This window comes from Sarcophilus harrisii, chromosome 2 (genome assembly GCF_902635505.1).
Source record: "Sarcophilus harrisii chromosome 2, mSarHar1.11, whole genome shotgun sequence".
Classification (NCBI taxonomy): Eukaryota; Metazoa; Chordata; class Mammalia; order Dasyuromorphia; family Dasyuridae; genus Sarcophilus; species Sarcophilus harrisii.
The window spans coordinates 321743497-321768593 of record NC_045427.1 but is presented as its reverse complement, the minus strand read 5'-3'; the positions used below and the strand labels follow the sequence as shown (position 1 = coordinate 321768593).

The 25097-nt window shown below is 32.7% G+C and overlaps 1 protein-coding gene across 2 annotated transcripts in view; it reads right to left on the bottom strand.

The window, feature by feature from the left end:
* SYNE2 (spectrin repeat containing nuclear envelope protein 2) overlaps nt 1-25097 on the bottom strand; it is a 297544-nt gene that overhangs the window by 68493 nt on the left and 203954 nt on the right. For both annotated transcript variants that reach the window (XM_023502825.2, XM_031952701.1), the window contains 10 exons: nt 23291-23473; nt 22719-22865; nt 20457-20633; nt 17906-18061; nt 14205-14357; nt 11241-11411; nt 10186-10316; nt 8353-8557; nt 3535-3714; nt 2736-2852 (listed from right to left, as the gene is read on the bottom strand). In XM_023502825.2, coding sequence (XP_023358593.2) covers nt 2736-2852; nt 3535-3714; nt 8353-8557; nt 10186-10316; nt 11241-11411; nt 14205-14357; nt 17906-18061; nt 20457-20633; nt 22719-22865; nt 23291-23473 — 1620 coding nt within the window. The remainder of the gene's footprint in view (nt 1-2735; nt 2853-3534; nt 3715-8352; nt 8558-10185; nt 10317-11240; nt 11412-14204; nt 14358-17905; nt 18062-20456; nt 20634-22718; nt 22866-23290; nt 23474-25097) is intronic.

The window sequence follows — 25097 nt, the reverse complement described above, 5'->3', positions numbered from 1 at the left end:
ATCTGTTCTATGCTGGGAGTCCTGAGATGCAAAATGGATAATGATGAACCAACATCTACGATACGTCTTTCATCAATATAGTGAACTCCTGAAACTGAAAGGGCACCAGGCTGCTTAATGAGGGGTAAAGGGGCCCAAGTCAGAATCAGGGTAGGTCAAAACTACTGATCGATAGTGGGATTGAGTCTCTAAGTGGGTGCTGCATATTTGATCTGGGAGACTGAGAGTGAGAAGGGGTGAGGAAGAGGGAAAGGGAAAGAGAAGGAGAATAGGGAAGGGAGAGAGGAGGTAAGGAAGAGAGAGAGAAATGGCGTGACAGAGAAAGGGAGAAGGAGAAAGGGAAAGAAGGTGAGAGGAAGAGAGGAAGAAAAGGAGAGAGGGAAAGAAGGAAAAGGGGAGAAGAGGGGGAGAAGGAAAGAGGGAGAGAGGGGAGGAGAGAGGGAAAAGAAAAGGAGAGAGGGAAGGAGAGAGACACAGAAAGGGAGAGGAAGAAGAAGGAAAGACACTGACAGATTCAGAGACAGACAGACAAAGACAAGGACAGAGAGAGAGACACACACACACGCACACACACAGAAAGAGAGCGACACCGAAGTAGAAGAAAAGGGAGAGAAGGAGAAAGAAAAACAGGAAAAGGAAAAGAAAATAAGTGTATCGTTGGTTGAATGAAGCATTTTTTAAATGACTTTAAGCTCCCAAAATACAAAATTAGTAACTCCTTGGGCCTTGGCATGAATGAAATTTATTTTGCTTGACATGGCTCTTAGTGCATTCTAAAACAGCTATGTCAATTGAAAAAAATGACCTTTGGGTCCCTCTTTATATTCCTATTGTCTTTTTTAGTATAATTTAACATTACATACTGAGAATAAAAAATCAAATGCTCTAGAGAATTAACCTTCAACATGGAATTAGAAATCATATCCTTTAGCTTAGCCATGAACCATTTAAAATGACCTTTTAAAAAACTATAGAACATTATGAGGATTAATATAATAAAACTTGGATGAAGCAAAATTCAACCAAAAACCTCAGTTAATTGTTGAATTAATTTAATAATCTGAACTTAATTTGGAAATAATATTTAAACAGTAAATATTTTTGAAATATTCATTTTTGAAATAATTTAATAATTTCTTAAATATATTTCAACTTGGACTGAAAGAAGCATCCTACTAGAAAATCAAGAATTTATATATATATATATATATATATATATATACACATATACATACATACATATATACACATTATATTTTTTACTGTGCATGGATATATACATACATATAATAGATTGGAATTCAGAATATATATATATATACACACACAAAAAAACATGCTTGTATGTATGTATATATCTGTATATTCATATCCATATCTATCTATTTATCTATATTCAGATACAATGGAAAAGAAGAGTGGTTTTGGAATCATGGGTCCTAGGTTCAAATTCTGGGGAAATCATTTAACTTCTCTGGATGTCAGCATTAAATTCTCTTCCAGCTTTAAATTTATACTCTCAAGTCCAACTCCTTTACCTTCAACATAGGTTCAGAGGTTTAGATGTGGAAGAAATAACAGTAGAACCTAGATTGAAACACATTGTCTGACTTTCAAGGTAGGGCTTTTTGCATTGTACCACTTATTCACACCATTCTACAACCCTTGGCAATGAGAATCCAAGTTTAGAATCATGACCCAGAGGCTGAAATCTCACACAAAACTTCAATTGTTTATAACAAAACAATGATCTAAGTAGGGAAATAGACTGATACATTTTATGATTTTTAACAAACTACGAACGCATTCTAGGAGAACTTTTAGTAATTATAACCTCATTCTCCTAATCTAACTTTTCACTTATCTTACTAGGTACTAACACAGTCATCACAGGTTGCTTCCAAAAAAATAATTTGAGGAGGAAAACTTAGGAACTTATCAGTTCCTATTAGTTAATGGTGAAATTGATATAGAATGAAGTAAGCCAGTAAAATAACACACACAATGATTACAAAGGAGAACAATGACAAAACAAATCTGAATACTGTATAATTAATTCTAATGAGCAAGACTGGAAGAAGAGCTTAAGAAAATGTATTTGCTTCTTATTCTTTGTAGAGGGAGACTTTGAGTAAAATACATGCACACCTTTTGTCAGATTTAATTAATGAATTGGTACAATCCACTGGAAATAAGCAATTCAAGGGACCTCAATGTATCATAAGAAATAGATTAGTACTTTTCATTAGAGTTCCCATTTGGCTAGCCAGTAGCTCTGTTTTTTGAAATTAATTTTGAATATTTTTGAAATAATGTACTTAATGTACTTCAACTTGGATTAAAAAAGGCATCTTACCAGAAAACAAAAGCATCAAGAATTTTTATATATGTACTTACCTATATAAACATTATATTACTTATATATATGCATGTATATGTATGTATATGAATATCTATATCTATAGATGTATATATGATAACCCATTTGGTTAGCTCTGGTAGTGCATTATTCCAGTTAACCGAATTTGTTGAATGATTAATAAGTAATTATAAACTACTATTTCTTAAGCTTTGTTGAAAATCATTCTGAGGTGGTCATATGTATTCAAATATATAAATATGTAAATTATGCTCTTCCATTCCAAATAGGAATCAAATTTTACCAAAGTAGGGAAATAAACTGGCATATTTTAGAATGATTTAAGCCCTTAGAAAGATATAATATTTAATTATACCAGGACGGATTCTGGATCATCTTCTTTCTGGAGGTTTGAACTCTCTATGGAATGCTTGATACTGTCTTCCAAAGATTCTAGTTGGTCCCTGAAATCCTTTAGTTGGGAAAGAATATGCTAAAACAAGAAATATATTTACATTAGAAACATTAGATGCATATATTAAATATAATATTTGGTTGTTTATATATTTAATAGCTATATACACACTACCTGCTTCCAAAAATTTTATATATTCATAATATATATGAAGGTGATACAGATCAATATATATTTTGACATATATCAATGTAATTAAAGATCTTTAAAAAGCTGATGGTGATTTTAGATACTTTTTCATTAAAAAATAAAAATTATAAAATTCAATATAAAAATTCTAGTTTGTATCTTTTGTCTTTGGCAATTGTCCCAGGCAAATGGTGCACAAAAATGATGAAGGAGGTACTAGTTAATCTGGTCCCTCCGTTGGAAGCTATACTATCTTAGTATACACTTTTTAAAAAAATTGCCAGAAAGATCTTGGCAATAAATGAATAAAGAAAGCAATAGCTAATTTAGGCTCAATTTAATTAATATATTTTTAAAATAAGAGTAAACCTGGAATAACTTATTTAGAAAAATGTATTGTCTCATTATATATAATGAAATGTACAAACTTTCCATAAAACATGCTAGTACCATATAGGAAATTAATTTGGCCCAGATTTATAAATTCAGTTGAAGCCAAATCCAGGGACAGTATCTGACTGTGGTTGAGATCACAAGATCAAAACTGAGTGAAAAATAATTTGAGCTGTACCTCAAACTCATTTGATTTCATAAGGAGCATTTTTTCCAGGTAAGATATCCTCTGAAGTGAAGAAGACTGATTAGAAAGAACATCTTGTTTGACAGGGCCTGCTTGCTCTAGGTTTGGTGCAATGACTGCCGAATTCTGAAGAAAGGTTTCTTTTATGTTCTCTAGGTCATGCTGTAGATTCTGAAAAGAAAAATGTTGAAAAACAATTTTTTCTCTACTATCAACTAATATTTTATATTATAGTTTGTCTTAAAAAAAAAGTAAGCCAAGGTAACTCATAAAGCTAAGCTTCACTTACTATGTGGCTTGGCAGGTAGCTCACTTGAGGGATTGTTGCAAAATCAGCTTATTCTAAATCAAACAATAACTAAATCTTCTTTTGGATTTAAAGAGTAGAAGCTTTTAGTTCATGGATGGCTGTATCAATGGTATTTCCCTGTATTTTCTATTCCTAGCATTTTAAAACATTGCTTTTAACATTACTTTGATGATCAGTATAATTTGCTACCCCACTGAGGCATTTTAATATAAACTGAAGTATACTGAGAACCTGCACAGCCCTACCAGTTAGGATGACAAACTAGTTTAGGAGTCTTTGTGTTGAATACTTCTGGCAAGTGCCTCACAATATAGAATGCAGGACTTAATCAGAAGGGGAAAAAAGATCTCAAGTCTATTCCTTTTAATTAGAGATAATAGTTTGTTTTCCATTTGAACAGCTGCTATGAGTTTGGAGATAATAAAAGGCTTCAGAATAATTCAAGTAAAAATGAAATATATTCACTTTCAATGAAGCCTTTAGTAATAATTACAAGCAAAATCTGAGCAACCAAATTTTGACATAATTTTCCATAAGTCCTTGTGACTGACAGTATCAAAGGCCTTGATCAGATTTACAAATATTATATATAAACCTCTGTTCTGTATCAAATCACAATGCTCCCAGAACTTGAGGTTATATTAACATAGGCCTACAGTAATATTATTATAAAATATTAACATAGTTAGTTACAGTAATTCTCAAAAACAAAGATTTACTATTTCACTGAATCGTCTAGCTACTCTCTTAAAGTCTAGACACAGCACTTTAAGAAAGAGACATTGCAAAGGCATTTGCCCTTTCTCATGGTGATAAACAGTTAATGACCACTTGTAACTTCTAGAATTTTACATTCTTATCAAGTGTTATCCCAGTAAGTTTGCAGAGTGCTTTGAACAAAGTTCATGATGAACTTTAAGGATTTTTCATTCTAATGGTATGGGCACTTTCTTCACTTACTCTACAATAAAGGTGATTTACCATTGCTGGGGTCAAAAGAAATCACTAAGGTCAACCAGGTGATGAGTCTTTTATCACTTGGTCCTTGGACAAACAACAAATTGCTCATACTCTTAAACCCTTCTAGTTTTAGCAGTATTTGTGAGAACTTGTAATTCCTGGCAAAAAGCAGACTACAGGATTACATTTATAAAATGACAGGACATGGGATTAAGACTATTGGGAAAAGCCTTGCACAAAGCAGTTAATTTAAAAATTTTTGTCTTATATTTCTTTTGGGCAGAGATGTAAAGGATCATGGGGGAAGATTATTTTATACAGTGTCAGATTGGTTGCTTTTGTTGAATTATCTTATTATAAAGGAATATTCAATATCAGAATAGAAGAGGTTTTGGAAATGATTTTGATATAAAAATAAAATGCATCAATGAAATGTAAATTAAAAAAAATAAAACAGAAGTGGGAAAAAAAAGTTTATTGACCTGATGCTGGCTAAACAAAATTTGGTTTCTTCTGATTCCTACTAAACCTCAAAACACATCAATTGCCTCATTCTGGCCTCTCTTTTCAACTACTAGCTTTTCCAATGTTTTCTTTGTCTCTCTCTTACACACACACACACACACACACACACACACACACACACTCTTCCTGTGTTTTTATCAATTTCTGCTAGTCTTTTAAATTAAATTGCTACCTCATCCACCTATAAGAATCCTCCTCATCCTTCACCATTTAATTCCAATTTTACATTTTTCCAAATTAGGGTTTTTCACTTAAAATCTGTATGATCTTCAGCATATTACTTAACTTCTGTAGCCTCAATTCCCTCAAGGCTTATGACATTTATAATACAGTGTTCTATTTATTGTACAAAACTTCTGAACATTTAGAACAATGCTGTGGGGCTTCAAGAGAATCAAAGGTCTCTGTGGTTCTTCCAACTCTCAAGTTACACAATGGCAGCCCAATTGAAGAGCTGAGTATATGAAATTGAGGACAAGTCTACACATATTTATTAAGCCTTATTTTGCATGAAGTACTATGCTAAATCCTGAGGAAGTAATAATAATGAAGGCAATGATGACAATAACTAGCATTTATATAGCATCTACTCCGAATAAGGGACTGTGCTAAGTGCATAACAAATAGTCTCATTTTAACTTCACAACAACCTTTGGTGGTGTTGTTCAGTTGTTTTTGTCTTGTACAATTCTTTATGACCCCATGTGATGGGGTGGTTTGCAATTTCCTTCTCATTTTAACAAATGAAGAAACTGAGGCAAATGGAGTTAAGTGACTTGCTCAGCATTACCCAGGTAGTGACCTGCCCAGAGTCACACAGCTAGTGAGTGTCTGAGGCCAGATTTGAATTCATGAAGATGAGTCTTCCTGACTCCAGGCCTAGCATTCTATCCAATGTACTACCTAGCTACCTTATAAAAAGTATAAGTAGTTTATTATAAAAATTATAAACTGTTGTAAATCATTCTCAAGCTTTGGCTTCCATTCCCCAGTGTGTTTTCCACTCTTTTGTGTGAGATCATCCCTTTTTAGAATGCAAGTTCCTATAGGTACTTTCTTTTTGCATTTAGCATATACTAGGTACTTAATAAATGCTTGTTGACTTATTCTCAGTTTCTCAAATGCTAGTCTTCCATTTTCAACTGGCTCTCTGTAACCTCAAAGTAGGAAGAACTATACCCTCTGAAACCTCATAGGCACTTAGTATTCAAGTGTTTAAAAACTTTTTTTTTCTGATTCTCTTGTTTCCTCTCAAGTCTGTTTCATTTCAGAAAAGAGCAGGGAGGATAAGCTTTCTAAGATCTCTAGACAAAAATCTTTTGATGTTAAGAACAATGATAAAGCATGTTTCCTAATTAGATGCTCTCAAATGATACACAGATTCATTTGAATTATTTCTGGTTTCCATTTCTAAAATAGCTCATCGATAGAGCAGAATTATACAAAATTATCATTAAAAGATGCTGAGTACCCACAGGTAATATGGGACTGTTTTCAGACTGGAAGGTGTTTGAAGTATCTGCATGGGCATGAGTCAACTTAAGGCTTTTAAAATTAAAAATCAGTAGAAATGATTTTTGAAATTAAACTTTTAAATTAAAAATCAGTAGAACTGATAAGTAGAACTGGCACCTATTCCATGTATAGATAGTTATCAGTGAGCTTTGGTTTAACTTTGTTTTCTTAATAGAAGCATTAATAAAATCTGAGTCTAGTGATATACAAAAACAGACCAAGCTCTATAGATGTAGATAAAAGAAATATGAAAAAATTTTCTTCTTTGATATTTTGGTCATTAATATTCCTAGAATCAAAATTACAAATTTTGCCAGCTAACTCTTTGAATATCAGAGCAAATGATGATGTTATGGCTGCCTAAGTCTGGGCAGATGATGATGATGATAGTACTGATGATAGTGAGCATTTATAGTGATTGTTTTGCAAAATGCTTTACATGTACTATCTCATTTGATCCTCACAACAGCCCTAAGAAAGAGGTTTATTATCCCCATTTTATAATAGACAGAGATTGAGTTATCTCTCATAGCTAGTAAGTATTGGAGGTGAGAGTGATGAGCTCAGGCTCTTCTAATGCTCTACCCACTGTGGTACCTAACTGCTCAATTTACACAAACATCCTGAGATAACTGTAAAAGCCAAGAGCAAATGGTCCATTTTCTATGGAAGAAGTACTTGGTGATATGTTGTTGTTTTTCTTCTACTCTCAAGATTTAATTGAAACTGGCCCTTCTAGTTTTATGTCTGTTTGGTCAATAATATGCTTTGAAATATGCTGATTGTTTTCAAAACATTAAACCTTGTATTATCTGCAATATTTTTGTTGTTGCATTAGTTGATATTAGCATTCCTGATTTATTATTGTCATCCTTTGTATCCTGCAGTTTCCTTTATTCATGAAATTCTTTCTGTAGCTCATGTTCATCTGTTTCTAATCATCCCTGTATTCACTGTACATAGCATTATCTTGGGCACAAACTAGTAACAATGTTTTGTATTAGTATTTGGTAGCTTCTTGAGTGTGTATCTTTTCCTTATCCTCCCTCTGTCTCTCTCTGTCTCTTCTCCGTCCCCCACCCCCAATATAAAACCTTATTTAAAAAATTCTATACAAAATAGAGATTAATACTGGTTGGATTAAATCTTTATCCTGGATCTAATTCCTTTCCTGGGTTTTTGTGGCTTATTATGTATAGGTGCAGCTGATCCATGATGAAGGCCCTCAGCTCTCTGTGTAACAGTACCTCACTTCATTTGATGAATTTTTACTGATGAGTACACAACATGAGGAATATTAATAAACAAAATATAGTACTTTCAATCAAGAGTACTTTAAAAATTACTCAGTCTAGCCTCCTCTAATAAAGAAATAGCAATCCGTACAAATGTCATTATACATTAATCAATGGAACAGTGAATTAGTCTCTTGATCATAGAACAGTATTCTTCTCTGGCTCATGATTAAGCAAGAGAAAGGGAAGGGTCTTTGTATTTACCTTTGCATCTTTTAGTGCCCGGATTAGGATCTCAGTCAGATTGTCTCCAGACATATTAATGTTCAAAATGTGTTTAAACTTTTCTTCCAGTTGTTCCAATCTTGCTGTTGCTTCAGCATGAGCAACAGTATAAGACTCCCAAAGCTGTAACATACTTTGGGCTGATTGTAATTGATCTGTGACTTCATGATTCACTTGTGTCCACCTGTCAACAAACAGAAAAATGAAAAATCCTATTTATTCTATTTTCTTTAATCTGGGCTCTCCCATTGAAACTGGAAAGTAGAATGATGATTGCTATTTACAATAATTGTGTAACTGAAAGCCAACATAATGGAAGATTCTTTAATTAGTCCCAAATCCTAATTCTTTTATTTAAAGCACAAATTTATGTATCTTTGAAAGACACATGGAGAAAGCCAACCAGTACCTCTTGAAAGTATATATAGGTAAGCTTCTCCAGTGGGGATGTAATATCTATACAAACAAGAGTCATTCCTCAAATGATAAATGGTCAAAGCAAATGAAAAGGCAGTTCTCAAAGGAAGAAATCTAAGCCTATCAACCATCACATAAAAAAAATGCTCCAAATCACTATGAAAAATTAAAATTAACTCTGAGGTTCCACCTCTTTCATATCATATTTGCAAGGATAAAGAAAAAGATAAATGTTGGAGAATCCTTGGCAAGATAGGCACACTAATGTATTGTTAGTAGAAGAGTGAATTAGTCCAGTTATTCTGGAAAGCTACTGGAACTATGCCTACAAAATCATTAAGTGTGCAAACCTTTTGGCCCAGCAATACCATTACTAGGCCTATATCCCAGGGGGAAAGATCAAAGACCTGCATTAAAAGCAACAATTTTAGTGAAAGCAAAGAACTGGAAAATAGGGGAGTTGGTGTGGTATCCATCTGAACAAGTTGTGATAAATATAATGAAAGAATATCAAGCTGTAAGAAATAATGAAAAAAAATTTTGAGGAACTTGGGAAAACTTGTATGAAATGATGCACAGTGAAATGAACATAATTCAGAGAAAAATTTATACAACAACATAGTAAAGAAAAACAACTTTGAAAGACTTAAGAATTATATTCAATTCAATGGTCAGCCACAATTCCAGAGAATCAAGGATGAAGTATGTTACCTACCTCCTGACAGAAATAATGGACTCAAAGTGAAGAATGAGAAACATATATTTATACAGGAACAATGTGGGAATTTGTTTTGTTTGACTATGCATATTTATTACAAATATTTTTTTTTAATCAAGGGTTGAAAGTTGATAGGGACAGTGAAGCTAGTCAGAAGGTTCATTAGAGGAAAAAAAGAGAAAGAAAAGAAGGCATTGAAGCATTTAGAAAAATTCACAGACGAGAACAGAAGGGAGGCCAAACAAGACAGCTTTGAAAATTACACGTTGAATCTATTAAAGATAAAAGGAAAAAAAAAGAAAACTCTAATAGAGATGGTGTGGTTTCATATATCTGTTCTAACTATATTTTGCTCATTGTATTAGGGCTTAGATTTTTTAAAAAATTAAAATTAAAAATAAAATTTCTATAGCATCTGTTTGCTTTCCTTATCTTGGCTGCGATTAGAATAATTTCCATTTTACACGAGACTCCCAAAATTATATCCTTTATGACATTATATGTTTTTTTAGAGAGAAAATACTTGAGAGCAGAAGAGATAGGAAATTGAAAATCAGTCATTTCAGAAAATGTCTGATAAAATGTGATGGTCATCAGGAATTGTTCTATTGACCATATAACCTCCTGTATAAGTTTGGAAATTGGAAAGACACCCACTGTATTTATCTTAAGTGTACCTTGTATATGCTTCTTGAGACTTCTGTTCAATTATCTCAGTAACTGAAGGACAACAGTCTTTGAGTTTACTAATAGCATCCTGGAGTTTGCTCCAATTTCCTTCACTGTTCTCCACTTCATCCTGAAGAAGCTAAGAAAATGTATATATAGGAATTAAGCATATTTGAGCTATATTTCTAAAGGGAAGATTGCCAATACTAGATCCCATTTGTAGTAAAAAGCATTCAAAAACTAAAGGTGGCAAACAATTAGGAAAATCCAATTCATAGTTTTATAAAGTTTAAAGAAATCACATAATTTAACAGTTATAATGGATCTCAGAGGTAATTTAGTATAATCTGTGTCTAAACAGGAATTCCTAACCACTCCATCCACTGATGGGAAACTTTTACTTCTTGAAACATCCCATTCTACTTTTGGACTATATTTGTTGTAAAGATATTTCCCCTTGTAATTGAATTATTTTTTGTGATTCATTGTGACAAAGAAATTCTGGTAGAGAAACTCTCTCCACTTATCCTAATTTGTAACTCATCTATAAGTGCTATCTGGGGTGCAGATTGGTTAAATAACTTATCCAGGGTCACAAAGTTAGTACGTATTAAAGGAAAATCAAAACAGCTCTTTCTGACTCCAATTTTGAACCTCTATCTTACCCACTATTTCTAACTAGTTCCATACCACCAGACCATGTGTCACAAACTAGTATCCCATCCATCCAGTCCATCTTTCCATTTTTCCTATATCTCTCTCTTTCCCACTTATGTTTTGGACAGAGTAATTAATTCAATACTACCTATTCCATGTTGCTTCTTTAAACTTAAATAATAATTTAATCAACACAATTAATTAATTAATAATTTAAATAATTATGTGTGCAATTATTTAAATGTTGACATTAATAATTTGATTCAATTACTCATATAGAATGTTAACTGGGCCTTTATTTTAAAATAGTATTTTCTATATATTAGGAGTAACACAAATGCGACTACAACTAATATTTTTTTGTTTCCTCCTAAATTTTCTTTCTTTAACCTGTGTAAATATTTACCTGAAGATTATTCACTTGACATCTCAAGGCTTCCAGAGATAACATATCAGGCTTGCTGTGCTCCATACAGTACCAGAATCGGATTGTCATCATGTTCACTTCTTCAAAGAGTTTATCATAACCTCTTCCCTGCTGTAACACTGATTGCATGGAGGTTTTGAGTTGGTTGATCTATGGGAAAGGAAGAATCAGGATGATTTAGAAAAAGGTTCACATTCTTTCATTAGTTGGTTTTTTCTTCCAGGTTTGTACTTTTACTCATAACATCAAATTTGGAATGTCTCTTTGGATGAAGTACTTATGTCTGAATAACATGACAGGATAAGAAGTGAAATCCTGGCACTGATATGTACAGTTTCTGGCTGACCACTAGGAAATGAAATTGGGATGGCTACTTATACTTATATAGAACTTTAGGGTTACAAAATGTGGCAAATATAAAATTATAAGCCAAAAAATTATTAAACATAGCAACCTAATATAATATCTCACTATGGAGACTATGACTTCTTCAAAGTTGTGCCAACAGAGTGCAACTTTTGATTCATCACACAAATTAGAAGAGCTTTTGAGTACAGGCTGGGAGATAAGACTATTTTTAGAGGTCCAGTCTAGAAGGCTGGCCACCAGGAACACACAGAACAATCCACTAAATTTTGGAAAGGTTTTGATCTGATCTGTTGGAGGGTAATCACACCAATGAATTACAGATCTTGGCGAGTTAATCTATTCAGCCTTTGAACTCCCCCTGGGAGTGAGCAGTCATGATTAGCAACTGAGTGAATGCAAATGTAACTAGCCCATCCAGTATAAAGCTTCTTAAGCTCTGGGGTTCTGATCCCATATAGGGTTGTGTCATTAAATGTGGGGGTCACAAAAATTGGCAACAGTAAAAGGAATCAAATAATTTGCCAAGCACATCCATCTCATTACTATGTAAATTTGCTTTCATCTTTTATGAATGATAAAATTATGTGCATACCAAAGAAATATTTTAAAATAAATTTTTTTGATTTATCATCATTAAATGTTAAATTTATATGCCTATTTAATATATCTACATTCCCAGGGTCACATAAAAATTTCTCCAATGAAAAGGAGTGATGAATGGAAAAAATTTAAGAAGCTCTGATCTGGCATATCTATTTAAAAAATAGTTTATTGATGTATTTTGTTTTTACATTACAAACATTTACAAATTTCCCTTACTCCATAAGAAGTTTCTTGTAATAAAGTTAACAACTAAGCAAAACTAACAATACACTGACTTAGTCTGAAAGTACATGCAACACAGCACCTCTCTACTTTTTTTAAATGAACAAAAGTATATTTTCTCTTCCTACCCAACTGAAAAAAAGGAAAAGTGTATGTATATGCATACACACAAATGTGTATATATGCATACACATATATTTATACTTCTGCATTTTCATCATCAGTCCTTTGGAATCATGGATGATTAAAAGATTGATCATAGTTCTTACAGCTTTCAAAGTTTTTATTTACAGTGTGCTTACTATTGTGTAAATTGTTCTTCTGGTTCTGCTTACTTTACATCAGTTTTATCAGTTTACCAAAGTCCATGATTCTTACAAATATCTATTTCATCATTTCTTCAGTTCAATATTATTTTTATTACATTCATATATCATACCCTAGTCATCAATCCAGGACATTTTTTTTAATCTCTCCTACTATCCTGCTTTCTATTTCTTATTCATAAGTACTGCCATTGCATTTAGTCAATGTTAATTGACTTTCCTGATTATCTTTCCTGACTTTCCAGATCAAAATTCCCTTCCCTAATCACCATTTTGCTATATGTAACCATCTCAATTTATTAAACTATAAGCTACTTGAGGACACGGAGCTTTTTGTATTTGTATTCTCGGCACTTAGCACAGTGCCTGACCCATAGTAAAGATTTAATGAATGCTCTGTCATTCATTCACTCTTAAATTATTTGAAAAACTTACACCTAAGTGGTTTTCAGATAAGATCTGTTATGGCAAAGGTATCCAATTGGTATCAATTTGTATAATAATAAAAAAATTGAAAATGTTATACAGGCATTCCAAAAATCTTAGTGAAATTATGATTACTTCTATATCAAAATGAAAATTAGTTTTTGAAATATGACTACTTATGTTATAGTTCTTAGATTCAATCATATAGCCTTGTTGTCAGGATCCTGAAAACAGAACTTAAAATGAGATTCTAAACATTTCCACAATACTAGCTTACTCAATTTTTCACAAAGTTGAGTGAACACAAGATGACAAATTCAAGCATGAGTTCTACATTTACATCAATATGCACCAAACATCCTTGAGCCTTAGATTCCTTATCTATAAAATAAGGAAAAAAACTAGATGAGGCCATTCCCAACTATGACCCTATGGCCACATCAAAATTCTATTGTCTTATGGGAAAGAAATAGGGCTGCTTGGCTTAGAAATATACTTAGTCATAGCTAAGATGAAAAGAAAGAAGTGGGAATTTCTAGTAGATGAATAAGCAAAAATTAACATGACACCAAAAATATGCTTCAAGGTTAATTTTATCACCAATTTCTATATGATATAATTAGGTGACACAGTGTTCCTATATTCCCTGAGACATCTACCCTGATGAAAGAGCTTCAGATTCTCTTCCATAGAAACCATTTCCTCACTTACACACCTCTTCAATGATGGGTTAATGATTTATAATTAGCTAAAATGCTGCCAAAAGTCATATTCAAATAGGGGTATTATTTGGGGGCAATGTTTGTTAGCCTTGCCCGATACAAACATTGAATTTGATGTAATATCTAGGGCTTTTGCCCTACAACTGAGAAGTTTTTAGCAACGTATCTTTGTGCTTCTGAAAAGTATATGGCATGGAACAACTCTCCAGTAGTGAATGGAAAATTGTAAAGAAAGGTCAAATAAAAGAAGACACATTTTAAATATATCCCATTACCTGATTGACAATGTTGTTTCTCATTTGATATAAACCATCAATTCTAGAAATGGTGTCCTGTAACACTGGTATTGGGCCACTTTCCAAAGCCATATAATTTTCTTTAAGCTCATCCAGTACCCGGGATTTAGTTGTCAAGTGATTTTCTAGGTCCTAAAAAAGAAGGAAATATAGTTCTTAGCAGTATAGTATCCCAAAGTGTTTGAATGGTATATAGGACAAAAAATTTCTCTTTGCAAGTCTGTTGTAGAAAGCCTTAGTAAGCATCTGGTAAATATTTCATTAGTAAAGAAATTCATTCAACTTTTTAAATAGGGGGTCAGTTCACTGTCCCTCAGACTGTTGGAGAGCTGGACCATAGTAAAAACAAAAACTTTGTTTTGAGGGCCTTTAAAAACAGAAACTTCATAGCCCTGGGTGAGGGGGATAATTGTCCTGAGCTGCCAAATCTGGCCTGTGGGCCATAGTTTGAGGACCCCTGTTCTTGAGTGTATGTCCAGTATTCCATCCAGACCTAGCTGTCTCATAATCTTCCAGTCACCTTTTCAGAGTCATTTGTTCTTATATAATTAATTCAAGTGAAAGGGAGGCAGAAGTCTTCAATCCAGGAAAGAATAAGCAGTCTTTGAAAGCAGGAATGACAATACCTAGCTATCAGGTTGCAAAATTTTATTGAAAAAGATTAAGTTGCTCCTTTGTTTAGGAGCAACAAGTGAGGTCTTGTTTTTACAGCTTAGTTTATTGGCACTTCAAGCATCTAAATTACTTTGCTGAAAATTTGATGAAAGAAGCCAGTTGCTGCTACCTATACTAATGGAACACAGGTTGTTCAGACTCTCATCCTTGATGTAATCCTCTAAAGCATTATCATTCATCTCAAAATATGTGTTTATAATTTTAAACTTAACTACATTTCCTATCATAAACTTGAAATTTCAAACAACTTGATTCTTTCTGTATATTACAGGATAATAGTTTGGAGTACTTAAGTCAAAATAATGCTTGACTTTCTTTTTGCTCTGAAAAAAAACAAAAACAAAAAACAAAAAACAAACTAGTTTCTCCCTTCCCTCAAAGCCAGCTGTTTAGAAATCTTTGAAATACTTATTTACTAACAAGTTGGCATGTTTTTCCTATACTTCAGGGAAACTGTGAAGAGGAAAGATTCTCAATGAAGATGAACTGTTATTAGCAGAAAACAGCAGGAAATAAATAACACAAGGAAGCTGAAGAAGTGACATAAGGTTTCTCTTCTGTCACCATGGCAATAAAAGTACATGAACATTTTAAAGAGGAAAAATAAAGGTAAAATTGCTTAAGGAATCATAAAAAACAGTTTCCATAAGAAGTTGGTATTAGCATTGTAGTCTGAGAATTTGCTGTAGTTATAGTGAAACATCATTGTAGTTTCCATAGTTTCTTGTCTCCCCATTTCTTTCCTTTGAAAATCCATCTTTATTTCCTTTATGTCTTCACCCTTTTTAAGTCTAATTTTCTACATGAGGTAGTTTGTGAAATGAAAAAGTTCTAAGATACAAGTTTATCAGATATACTTTACAATCATTTATTTTTGTTGAGAAAAGTCATGTTGAATCAATTTAATTAAGTTTTCCTTCATGTGAAATAAGAAAACATTATATACAATGTCTATAATAACATACATGAAAATAACATTAAAATGCTATTTAACTCAAATGAATTGCAGTGACCAATCTTAGTCTCAAAGTAAAAAGGTTGATACACATTTCTTTCCTTTCGTTGTTATTGAGATATCAGGAACTATGGCTGTGGAATGCTGAACATATCAAACATGACTGCTTTTGTCAATTAGATTTTTGGTAAAATTTTTCTTTGTCACATGTCAGAACTTAATGGGTGAGGAGATATTTTGGAAAATGGTCCTGATGAGTTTAAAAGGACATAAAAAAAAAAAAAACTTATTAATCAAGAAAAAAGGAAAAGTCATTCTGTGATACTTTAAAAATACCAAATTCCTCTTCAGTTATGATGATATCTATAGGATCTTAAAGATTTTGGTGTAGTTTATGATCTAAAATTACATATTTAGTGACACTGTATGACAGGAAATTAAAATTTTAGGGACACTCATAGTTTAAAACTACAAGTGATGCTCTAAGGAGATACAGATGGTAAATTCTCCATGTCATCTTATCCAATTTTCCTCAGTAAATTATTTCAGACTTAACCATTTTCAAATCATTTAGAACTTTTGCTAAACTCGAAAGCATAATCAGTGGTCTTGAGTTTGAATAGCTTAGTTCCTTGAATTCTCTAGGGGAAGAGAGAATGCAGTAAGTTCAGTTGATACGAAAATATCTGGCTTGAATAATTAGGGAGTTTGGTGAATCCCCCTGTTAACTTCTTAGTCTATGACTGCATAGGAGAAAGGCAAAGTTGTCTTTGCAGAAAAGAAAGACAACATAACAGACTTGTCACATATCTAGCTAATAATGCAAAAAATTATTCAATAACAATAGAAGTTAATGTTAATGGAATTTCCATTTTACTAACATATAATTATCATTAAGAGTTCAAAGGTACTGCCCATCATTATTCACAGCATTATCATAATTTGCAGATTGCCAATAATAGCTGCAATAATTTCTTCAAATAAGAAAAGGAATACATCAAAATCCCTCAAGACTAATGCTAAGTTATATTTCTGTTCTAAATGTGACAGGAACTCAGGGGAAAACAGTTCTTTTTCAATACAATACACATCAGCTGGAAGAAAATTCTTTCTTTTTGAAAAGGTTCAGAATGAAGTACAAAAAAATTTCCAATAATTTTGTAATTAGAAAAACCTTGGCAATTTTTTTTTTACTGGGGAACCCCCTCCCCCTCCAAAAAAAACCCTAATAGGGATTTTAGTAATTAAAAAACCTCAACTCTCCCAAAAAACTATTCTCTCTAAATTTTCTCAAATGAAGGTTAACATGCTTAGAAACTAAATTATATTTCCTAAACATGGATGATTACCTCGTTATAAAAGGCAACAGAATGCAGTGGAAAGAGCACTACATTTGGAGTTAAGAAACTTTACTTTGACTCCTGCTTCCAATAGAGTAGGAAATATATAAAACCATAGATAAGCAACTTAACCTCTGAGACTCAGTGTTTTCATCTGTGAAATATGGAGGATAAAACATGTGGCGCCCACTTTTAGGATTTTTGTTAGACTCAAATGATCAAATGATGCACTTTATATAAAACTCTTTGGAAATCTAAGAGCACCATAGAAATATATATATATATGCAAATAGGTGGCACGGTGTTGTGTCTAAAGTCATGAAAACTCATTTTCCTGAGTTCAAATCTGGCTTTAGACACTTACTACCTGTGTGACTCTGGGTAAGTCATTTAATCCTGTTTGCCTCAGTTTCCTTGTCTATAAAATAAGCTGGAGGAAAAAATGGCAAACCATCTCACTATCTTTGTCAAGAAAACTCCCTATAGGGTTATGAAAGGTCGAACATGACTGAAGGTAATGAACAACAAAAAAACAAGAATGAAGAGATACAAGAGATACAATGTAACTTCATTTAAACTTTCCCTCTATCTCTAAGAATGAAAAAATCCTATGAAATTAAAAAACAACAACATATTTGTGACATAATTAAAACATGTATGTTATGTTAGATAGTTTTTTTTTTTTTTTTTTTTTGTTAGATAGTTTTTACCTGACAATCCAACAAAGTCTTCCTTACTGATATTATACTTCTAGGTCTTTGTAATGTTTTCAGTCTTTCTCCTTGGGCTTCCATCCAATTTTTCAAAGTTTGTATTTTGTTTTCATTCTCTGTGATAGACTCCAGAAGTTGTTCGAAATGTTGAATCTGCAAAATGTATGCCTTCAAATCAAATGGACTAAATATGTGAATGAATTACATTGCTATAAGAGTTTCTAGAGGACTTTTCTATTCTTACATTTCTTCTTTTAAACAGTATTTTATTTTTCCTCCTTTTACATGTAAAAACAATTTTTAACATTTGTTCTTTTTTACGTTTTGAATTACAAATTTTATCCCTCACTCCCTCATTTCCTGTCCTCCCCCATTCCAAGATAGTAAGGTTATACATGTGTATCATGTAAAACATTTTCATATTAGTCATTTCTCTTCCATTTCTATGCTTTACTATATTTTTCTAGCAATTGTCATAAAATTATATTAATTAATTTAAAAAAATCAAGCCTCATCAAAGACTAATATTTAAAATAAAAATAAGACTAATATTTAAAATAAAAACTAAACGAATGACTGAGCAGTTTGGCAATTATTGAAACTATATGATAACTGCAAGAAATATACTCAGTGTTTTTACTCCTTTTTAGTAATTATACAAAATGAAAAATCATGGAGAATTTTCTATCTGAATAGGTACCCAAGGAAGCACTCATACTAATGAAATCAAATGTCTTCCAAAAGGCTATTTTTTTTTTTTACTTATTCTAATGTATACAAAAATTTACACGTTTCTTTCTCCAGAATTTGTCTCCTATAAGTATGCTTTTATCAATCTCCTCCAGATGACCAGAATGATATTTCACTAATTGTGTGCGTGTGTGTGTGTGTGTGTGTGTATAACTTTGTGTCAGGGAGAGGAGATGGCAATTATATTCACAAGTGAATATTAATACAGAATTATATGTAGCTCCACAGGAAAAACTAGTAAACCTGCAATTGCGCATATAATACATTTCAACACCTTGAATGAATTTTTCCTATTCTTTTACCTTATACTTTACTTTTTCATTCTTTAGTAAGGATAGGGATTGGATCTCTAATTTCATTGATATAGGGAACCTATCAATGCAAAAATACCCATTTTGGTATATGTTATAGCTACCCTCTCTAGCTTAAATCTTAGTTGTCTAGTACTCTGAGAGGACAAATAACTTGCTCATCACATAACCAGGATGTATCAGAGGCTAGGATTAAACCTGGTCATATTAGCATCTATGCCAGCTCTGTCTCCCTGGTGGCTTCACTTACTCACTCATTTCTTACTAGGGAGGCTCAAAAAATGAACACCAATAATTTTTGGAAGATACTGGGTATGCCCTTGGAAAGTCTCTTTAAACATACTGGACCTCAGTTTCCACATCTGTAAATTGAAGGCTATCTCTTCTAGCCATACTTCCAAAATCCCATGCATACTTTCCCAAGAAAACAGAAAAAATTTTTATTTCAGAGAGGAAACACATAATTTAGCTATTTGAATGTCTTTTTTTTTTTTTAAAAGAATTAGATAACTATAAGTACACATCACTACATAATATACTTCAATACGTACTTCAAAGAATGATTTAAATTAAAATATATATCTATAAATTTTAATAACATATCCTATAAATTCTAGATTCTTTTTACCTAATTGTCCTGTAAAGTCTTCCAAAATAACACAGATCCAAATTTTTTGTAATGTTTTCAGCCAATGTTCACTAAATGCATGATGTCTCCAAAGATCTAGTGCAGTTTAAGATTTAATAGCTTAAAATGATCAGATTCTAATGTCTCACTTTGTGTAATACAGGGTGTCCTCAAAATCTTATGGCAGTTAAAACTTAAAATTTCAGTAAGACTTTGAGGATACTATATATATATATATATATATATATATATATATATATATATATATATATATAAAACATATATGTTACATATATTTATGTTATGATATATTGAGGATGATTGATGAAGAGGCAACATGTTTTACTAGCATCTTCTCATGGTGAAGAAAATGTGAGGAAGGCTCCCAATCTTCTTCATTGAATGAACCTGTTGTGGTGAATGAATGGGAGAAGCATATATCTATCATCCTATCCTTAAAGATATGAACAAAAGTCACACAGGATGAGCAAGCCTGATGTCACAGATACAGATGTCATTTGTGTTACTGTAGGGAACCTTACGATCACAGAGATCTCTGACCATCTAAGTATTTTGAGACTATACACAGTCTCACAGTATGTGAGAATATACACATGTATATTCAACTTATATATCTCAACATATCCACACTTGCTCATCCTTTTTGATTCTTGTCCATTTTCTCTCAAAAGTTTGTCACATGGGATTCACCCAATGTGCTGAATGCTTCCCATACGTATGTACAAATGTGTATATAGCCCCCCCCCCCCCCCCCACACACACACATATACGATCTTAAAAGTTCTAACACAAAGCCCCAAGCTAAAAATAGAAAACTGGGACGGGGATGGGAGCAAACCTTTCTGTTCAGTGTCCCATGTAATTTGTGCCATTGACGATTCATTTCTCCAAGACATTCCGCAAATTCAGTTCTTTCATAACGTTTACTTTCTACATCGCTAGTACTTAGCTGTAGTAATGACTGATTGACAAAATCAATGATCCACTGTTTGTAATTCATTTCCATTCTAGATTCCTGAAAAAAACAAACAAACATATATGGACGGTGTGTAACCTTCTAAAGTGTGTTCAGGAGATGGGGGAGATAGAAGAGGAGCTATTAAATTTGAATGAAGAGACATTTTAAGATGGATTTTCACTTTTGTGTCCTCCAGGGGGCATCAAGAAATCTTTATCAAAAAGTGCTTTCTAACTAGAAGCCAATTTGGCATTTTGTCCTGGGACTTCTGGCCAATTCTGAAGCCTTGTGAGCTCTTAGTGTCATCATTACAGTGCTATATATAGCTGTGGCAGATTCAGAAAACCTGTTTCTTTCTGAAGCGGCTTGGAAAAAATCTTCTTCAAGGCTGGCCAATTTCCATTTATAGAGCTCTTGGAATGGTGATTCATTGGGGCCTGAGGAGGAGGTAGGGAGTATAACCCTTGGGACTGCTTTTATGTGAACATAGAAATGAAAAATCATTTATTAAGTTTTGAGTATGTGCACTGCATTTGGAATAAATACAAGCGAGAGAGATTTTTTATCAAACAATTTATAGTCTAAGGGACAAAAAATACATATGGGGAATTGTAGTTTAGGGGGAAATGTTTTGGTTTGAGAAGGCATATTCTATTAAACCAACACCTTCTTCACTAAATGACTGAATATTTTAATGAGAGTCCCATGCCATTGACAGAGAGGTCTTCCCTCTACTCACCAGGCCAGCAAAAGCAGGGAGTATAGATCTCGGGGCATATGGCTCAGAGAACAACAGTGGTTCTCAAAGAGCATATCCTGAGTTTCACTAACTGAGAGGGCAATACTTCATTCCTATGGGATTCCTTTTAACTTGTTATATGCTATCTAACTATATACTGAGTCGTTTTGACACCTAAGTTATTAGTCATCAGATTATTAAAACTACAAAGTTAGTCTTAGGCAGTTGGGAGTCCAGTGGATAGAGTGCTAGACTTGGAATCAGGAAGACGCAAGTCCAAATTTAGGCCCAGACCCTTATTTGCTGTATGACCTTGAACAAGTCACTTAATAACAGCCTGCCTCAGTTTCCTCAATTATAATATGGGGATAACAAAAGCACCTATCTCAAAGGGTTGTTGTGAGAATCAAATGTGAATAGTTAAGTACTCACCAAAATGCCTGGCATATAATAAGCACTTAATAAATGCTTGTTTTCTTTCCTTTTCTTACCTCCTATTCAGATTACCCAAGAATATGCCCCAAAAGTTCGATCCAGTATACTGGGTATACTAAGAAACTCTTTCTCTACACTCCCAGCTTTCACCTCTCCCAGGCCCTATCCCATGTGTAGTACGCTGTTGTTCCTGCAAGCTTGAGGTCCAGAAGACCACAATAACAGATCATTTCAGTGCCACAATGCAATCTCTTTGATGGGAGTTTCTGTGGGAATTTCCAATAAGCTAAAGAGGAGAGACTTGAACTCTGAGGCCTGAGTAGAATGTCAACACGGTACTATGCGTCCTTCCCAAAGAAAAGAAAAAGCATAAAAACCACTGCTCTGCTGATACTCATCTGGGAATCTTGTTTGAAATCTTTTTTTTTTTTAAATAGATACTTTAGGACAATGTGGGGAAACTGCATTTAAGCTCTGTGCTGCCATTATTTGGTTAACTGTAGACTTAAAGAACAATCAATAAATCAATAATCATTTATTAAGCACTATGTCCTAGGCACAGCATTAGGTGAGAAGGATACAGAAACATAAACAAAAAATAGTTCTTGCCTTCAAGAAGCTCTGTTATATAAAGAAAGTTAGATTAAAAATATAAATTAATTTCCAGGGAGAAGTCACTACCAACTGGGGATGAGAGAGAGGGAATCAGACACTCAATACCAATATATATAAACATCAATAAGAAGACCATTTTCATATTTACTTCTAAGAACATTTATATTTTCTTAATAGGATGAAGGAGAAAATTTGTTACATTTTTACTAATTAGTGTTCATTTTTTTTTGTCTGTATTCAGTTCAATTTATTTTCTCTATCACATAACTTCAGTATTTCCCAAAGGACAAAATTAACTAGAGGAAGTTTTTTGCTTTTGTTCTGAGATTTCTTATCTCTTCTTATAGTTTTACCTTATATTTTTGAAGAAGATTTTTCACTTGAGTTACAGAACTTGGTGAATCTACAGTGTCCTCATCTACTGTCTGCTGTTCTATGCTGTCCATCCAGTTAATCATTTCGGTGATTGCCTTACGGGATGGCAATTTCTCCATTTGAAGCTGCAAGGACAAAATGATTTCCATTTAATTACTTCCAGTTAACAACATGAATCAGGGCAACATTAAAGATGATATCAGGTTTGTAAAAAGGTCTCACTCCGTAATTATGCAGGTTACTCACAGAAACAAACTCAGCATTCAGGCTCAAAAATAAGCAATGCAGAAAACAATGGAGATGACCTTCTATATAAAATATGAGAGTGGCAGAAGTAAACTGGAAAATAGAGTAATTAAAGCCCCAATTCTCTCCTAAGAATGATCCCAATGGAGGAGTATCTAGTAATTAAGACTTGCATTCAGCAGTGCTATTAGAGAAAAACAGACAACAATAATGCCAATCACTGAATCAGAGAATTGACTTTAAAGTTGTAAGCTGAGAATTGAAAGTTTCAAGATTTATACTGGATGCTTTGATATCTATTTACCTGATAGAGTTTTTCTTGGATATCTGGAAGTTGAGTGATCAGCACTGCCCATTTTTGCTCGAATTGTGCTAACGAAGATCTCAATGTGGCAGTGTCAGCTTCCTTCAAGTGAAGAAGCTGGTTTCCTGTGCTGATCACTGATGTCTTCAAGGAAGATTTTTCATCTACTTCCTTTGAAAATTCCTATGGGATGCAAATTTTACAAGTGAATAATCCATTGGATATATGATTCACTTTCACTAAGCTGGCTAAAATGCAAACTAAGACCGAAAAAAATACTTGTTGATGGCCTCAAAATATACCTTTTGAAGTGAAATTCATTTTCTCAGACCATTCAAATCACTTTTCAAACTTTTCAAAAAATATTTTTCCTTCAAATGATTTATAAAAACAATTATAAAGAAACTCTTGATACAAGGTACTTCACAAACAAAAGAAAATGTTTAGGGTTAATTAAAACCAATAAAACTGAGGCAGTCAACTTTGCATTTTTTAAGTTCTTACTATAAGATACTGTGCTAAGTGCTACAGATACCGATACCACAATTATTTCCCATTCACTAATACTTATTTTTGCATTAAAGGACATTCAAAGACAGTGGGTAGATTAGATACAGTGACATACTGGAATAGATTTGTTTCCAGTCAAAAGAGACAAGCAGGCTCATAGATAAGAAATGTTATATATTCCCTTGAGGTCACTACATTGGACAATTTTGTTTAACTTTTCTGAGATAAAAGAAGATACCATTAAGACACTAATGGAAAGTGATTGTGGCAAAAAACTAAAGATGCATCAATAAATTTTTTTTAAATCCTTAAGTTTTAAAGTTTGTTTTGAAAAATTATATTTTAATGCCCATGTTAAGAGTTATAAATCTAAATTCTGAGAAAGTGTTCTCTTTATACAATGGAAATATTATGGAATACATGGAAAAACCAGGATCAACAAAACACAGTTCTCTGATGTAAATATAAGTAGAAATTGCTACAAAAGTAGAATTTTACTTCTTTATAAATAATTCCAACATGATGTTTTTCTTTTTTCTTTTTTTTTTTTCCCGTTCTGGACTTTTTCTTTTTTTAACTTTTTTTTTATTAAAGTTTTTTTTATTTTCAAATCATATACATGGATAAGTTTTCAACATTGACCTTTGCAAAACCTTATGTTCCAAATCCTTCCCCCCACTTCCTTTCACCTCCCTCCCCTAGATGGCAAGAAATCCAATATATGTCACACATGTTAAAATATATATGTTAAATCCAATATATGTATATATTTATATAAACACCTTGCTGCACAAGAAAAATCAGATCAAAAAGAAAAAACGAGAAGGAAAACAAAATGCAAGCAAACATCAACAAAAATAATGAAAATGCTATGTTGTGATCTAGACTCAGTTCCCACAGTCTTCTCTCTGGTTATAGATGGCTCTCTTCATCATAAGGTCTTTGGAACTGGCCTCAATCATCTCATTGTTGAAAAGAGTCACAGCATGATATTTTTAAAAGGAATGTGATTATAATTAGATTGATCCAATGTTGAAATTTAATCAACTAATCTTTAATTCATTAACATTGCTTAATCTCTTATAGTGAATATATGCCTACAATCTGGCTGGGTTTTATATCATTTATTTATTTTTTTGTTATAGCTTTTTATTTACAAGATACATGCATGGGTAATTTTTCAGCATATGTTATTTATTTAGATATATTCACATTACTGTGTCTGCTTAGAGTGTGTTTGCTCTGTTTAAAAAAACAAATAAACTATAAAATAAACATAGATAAAATTCTAAATTGG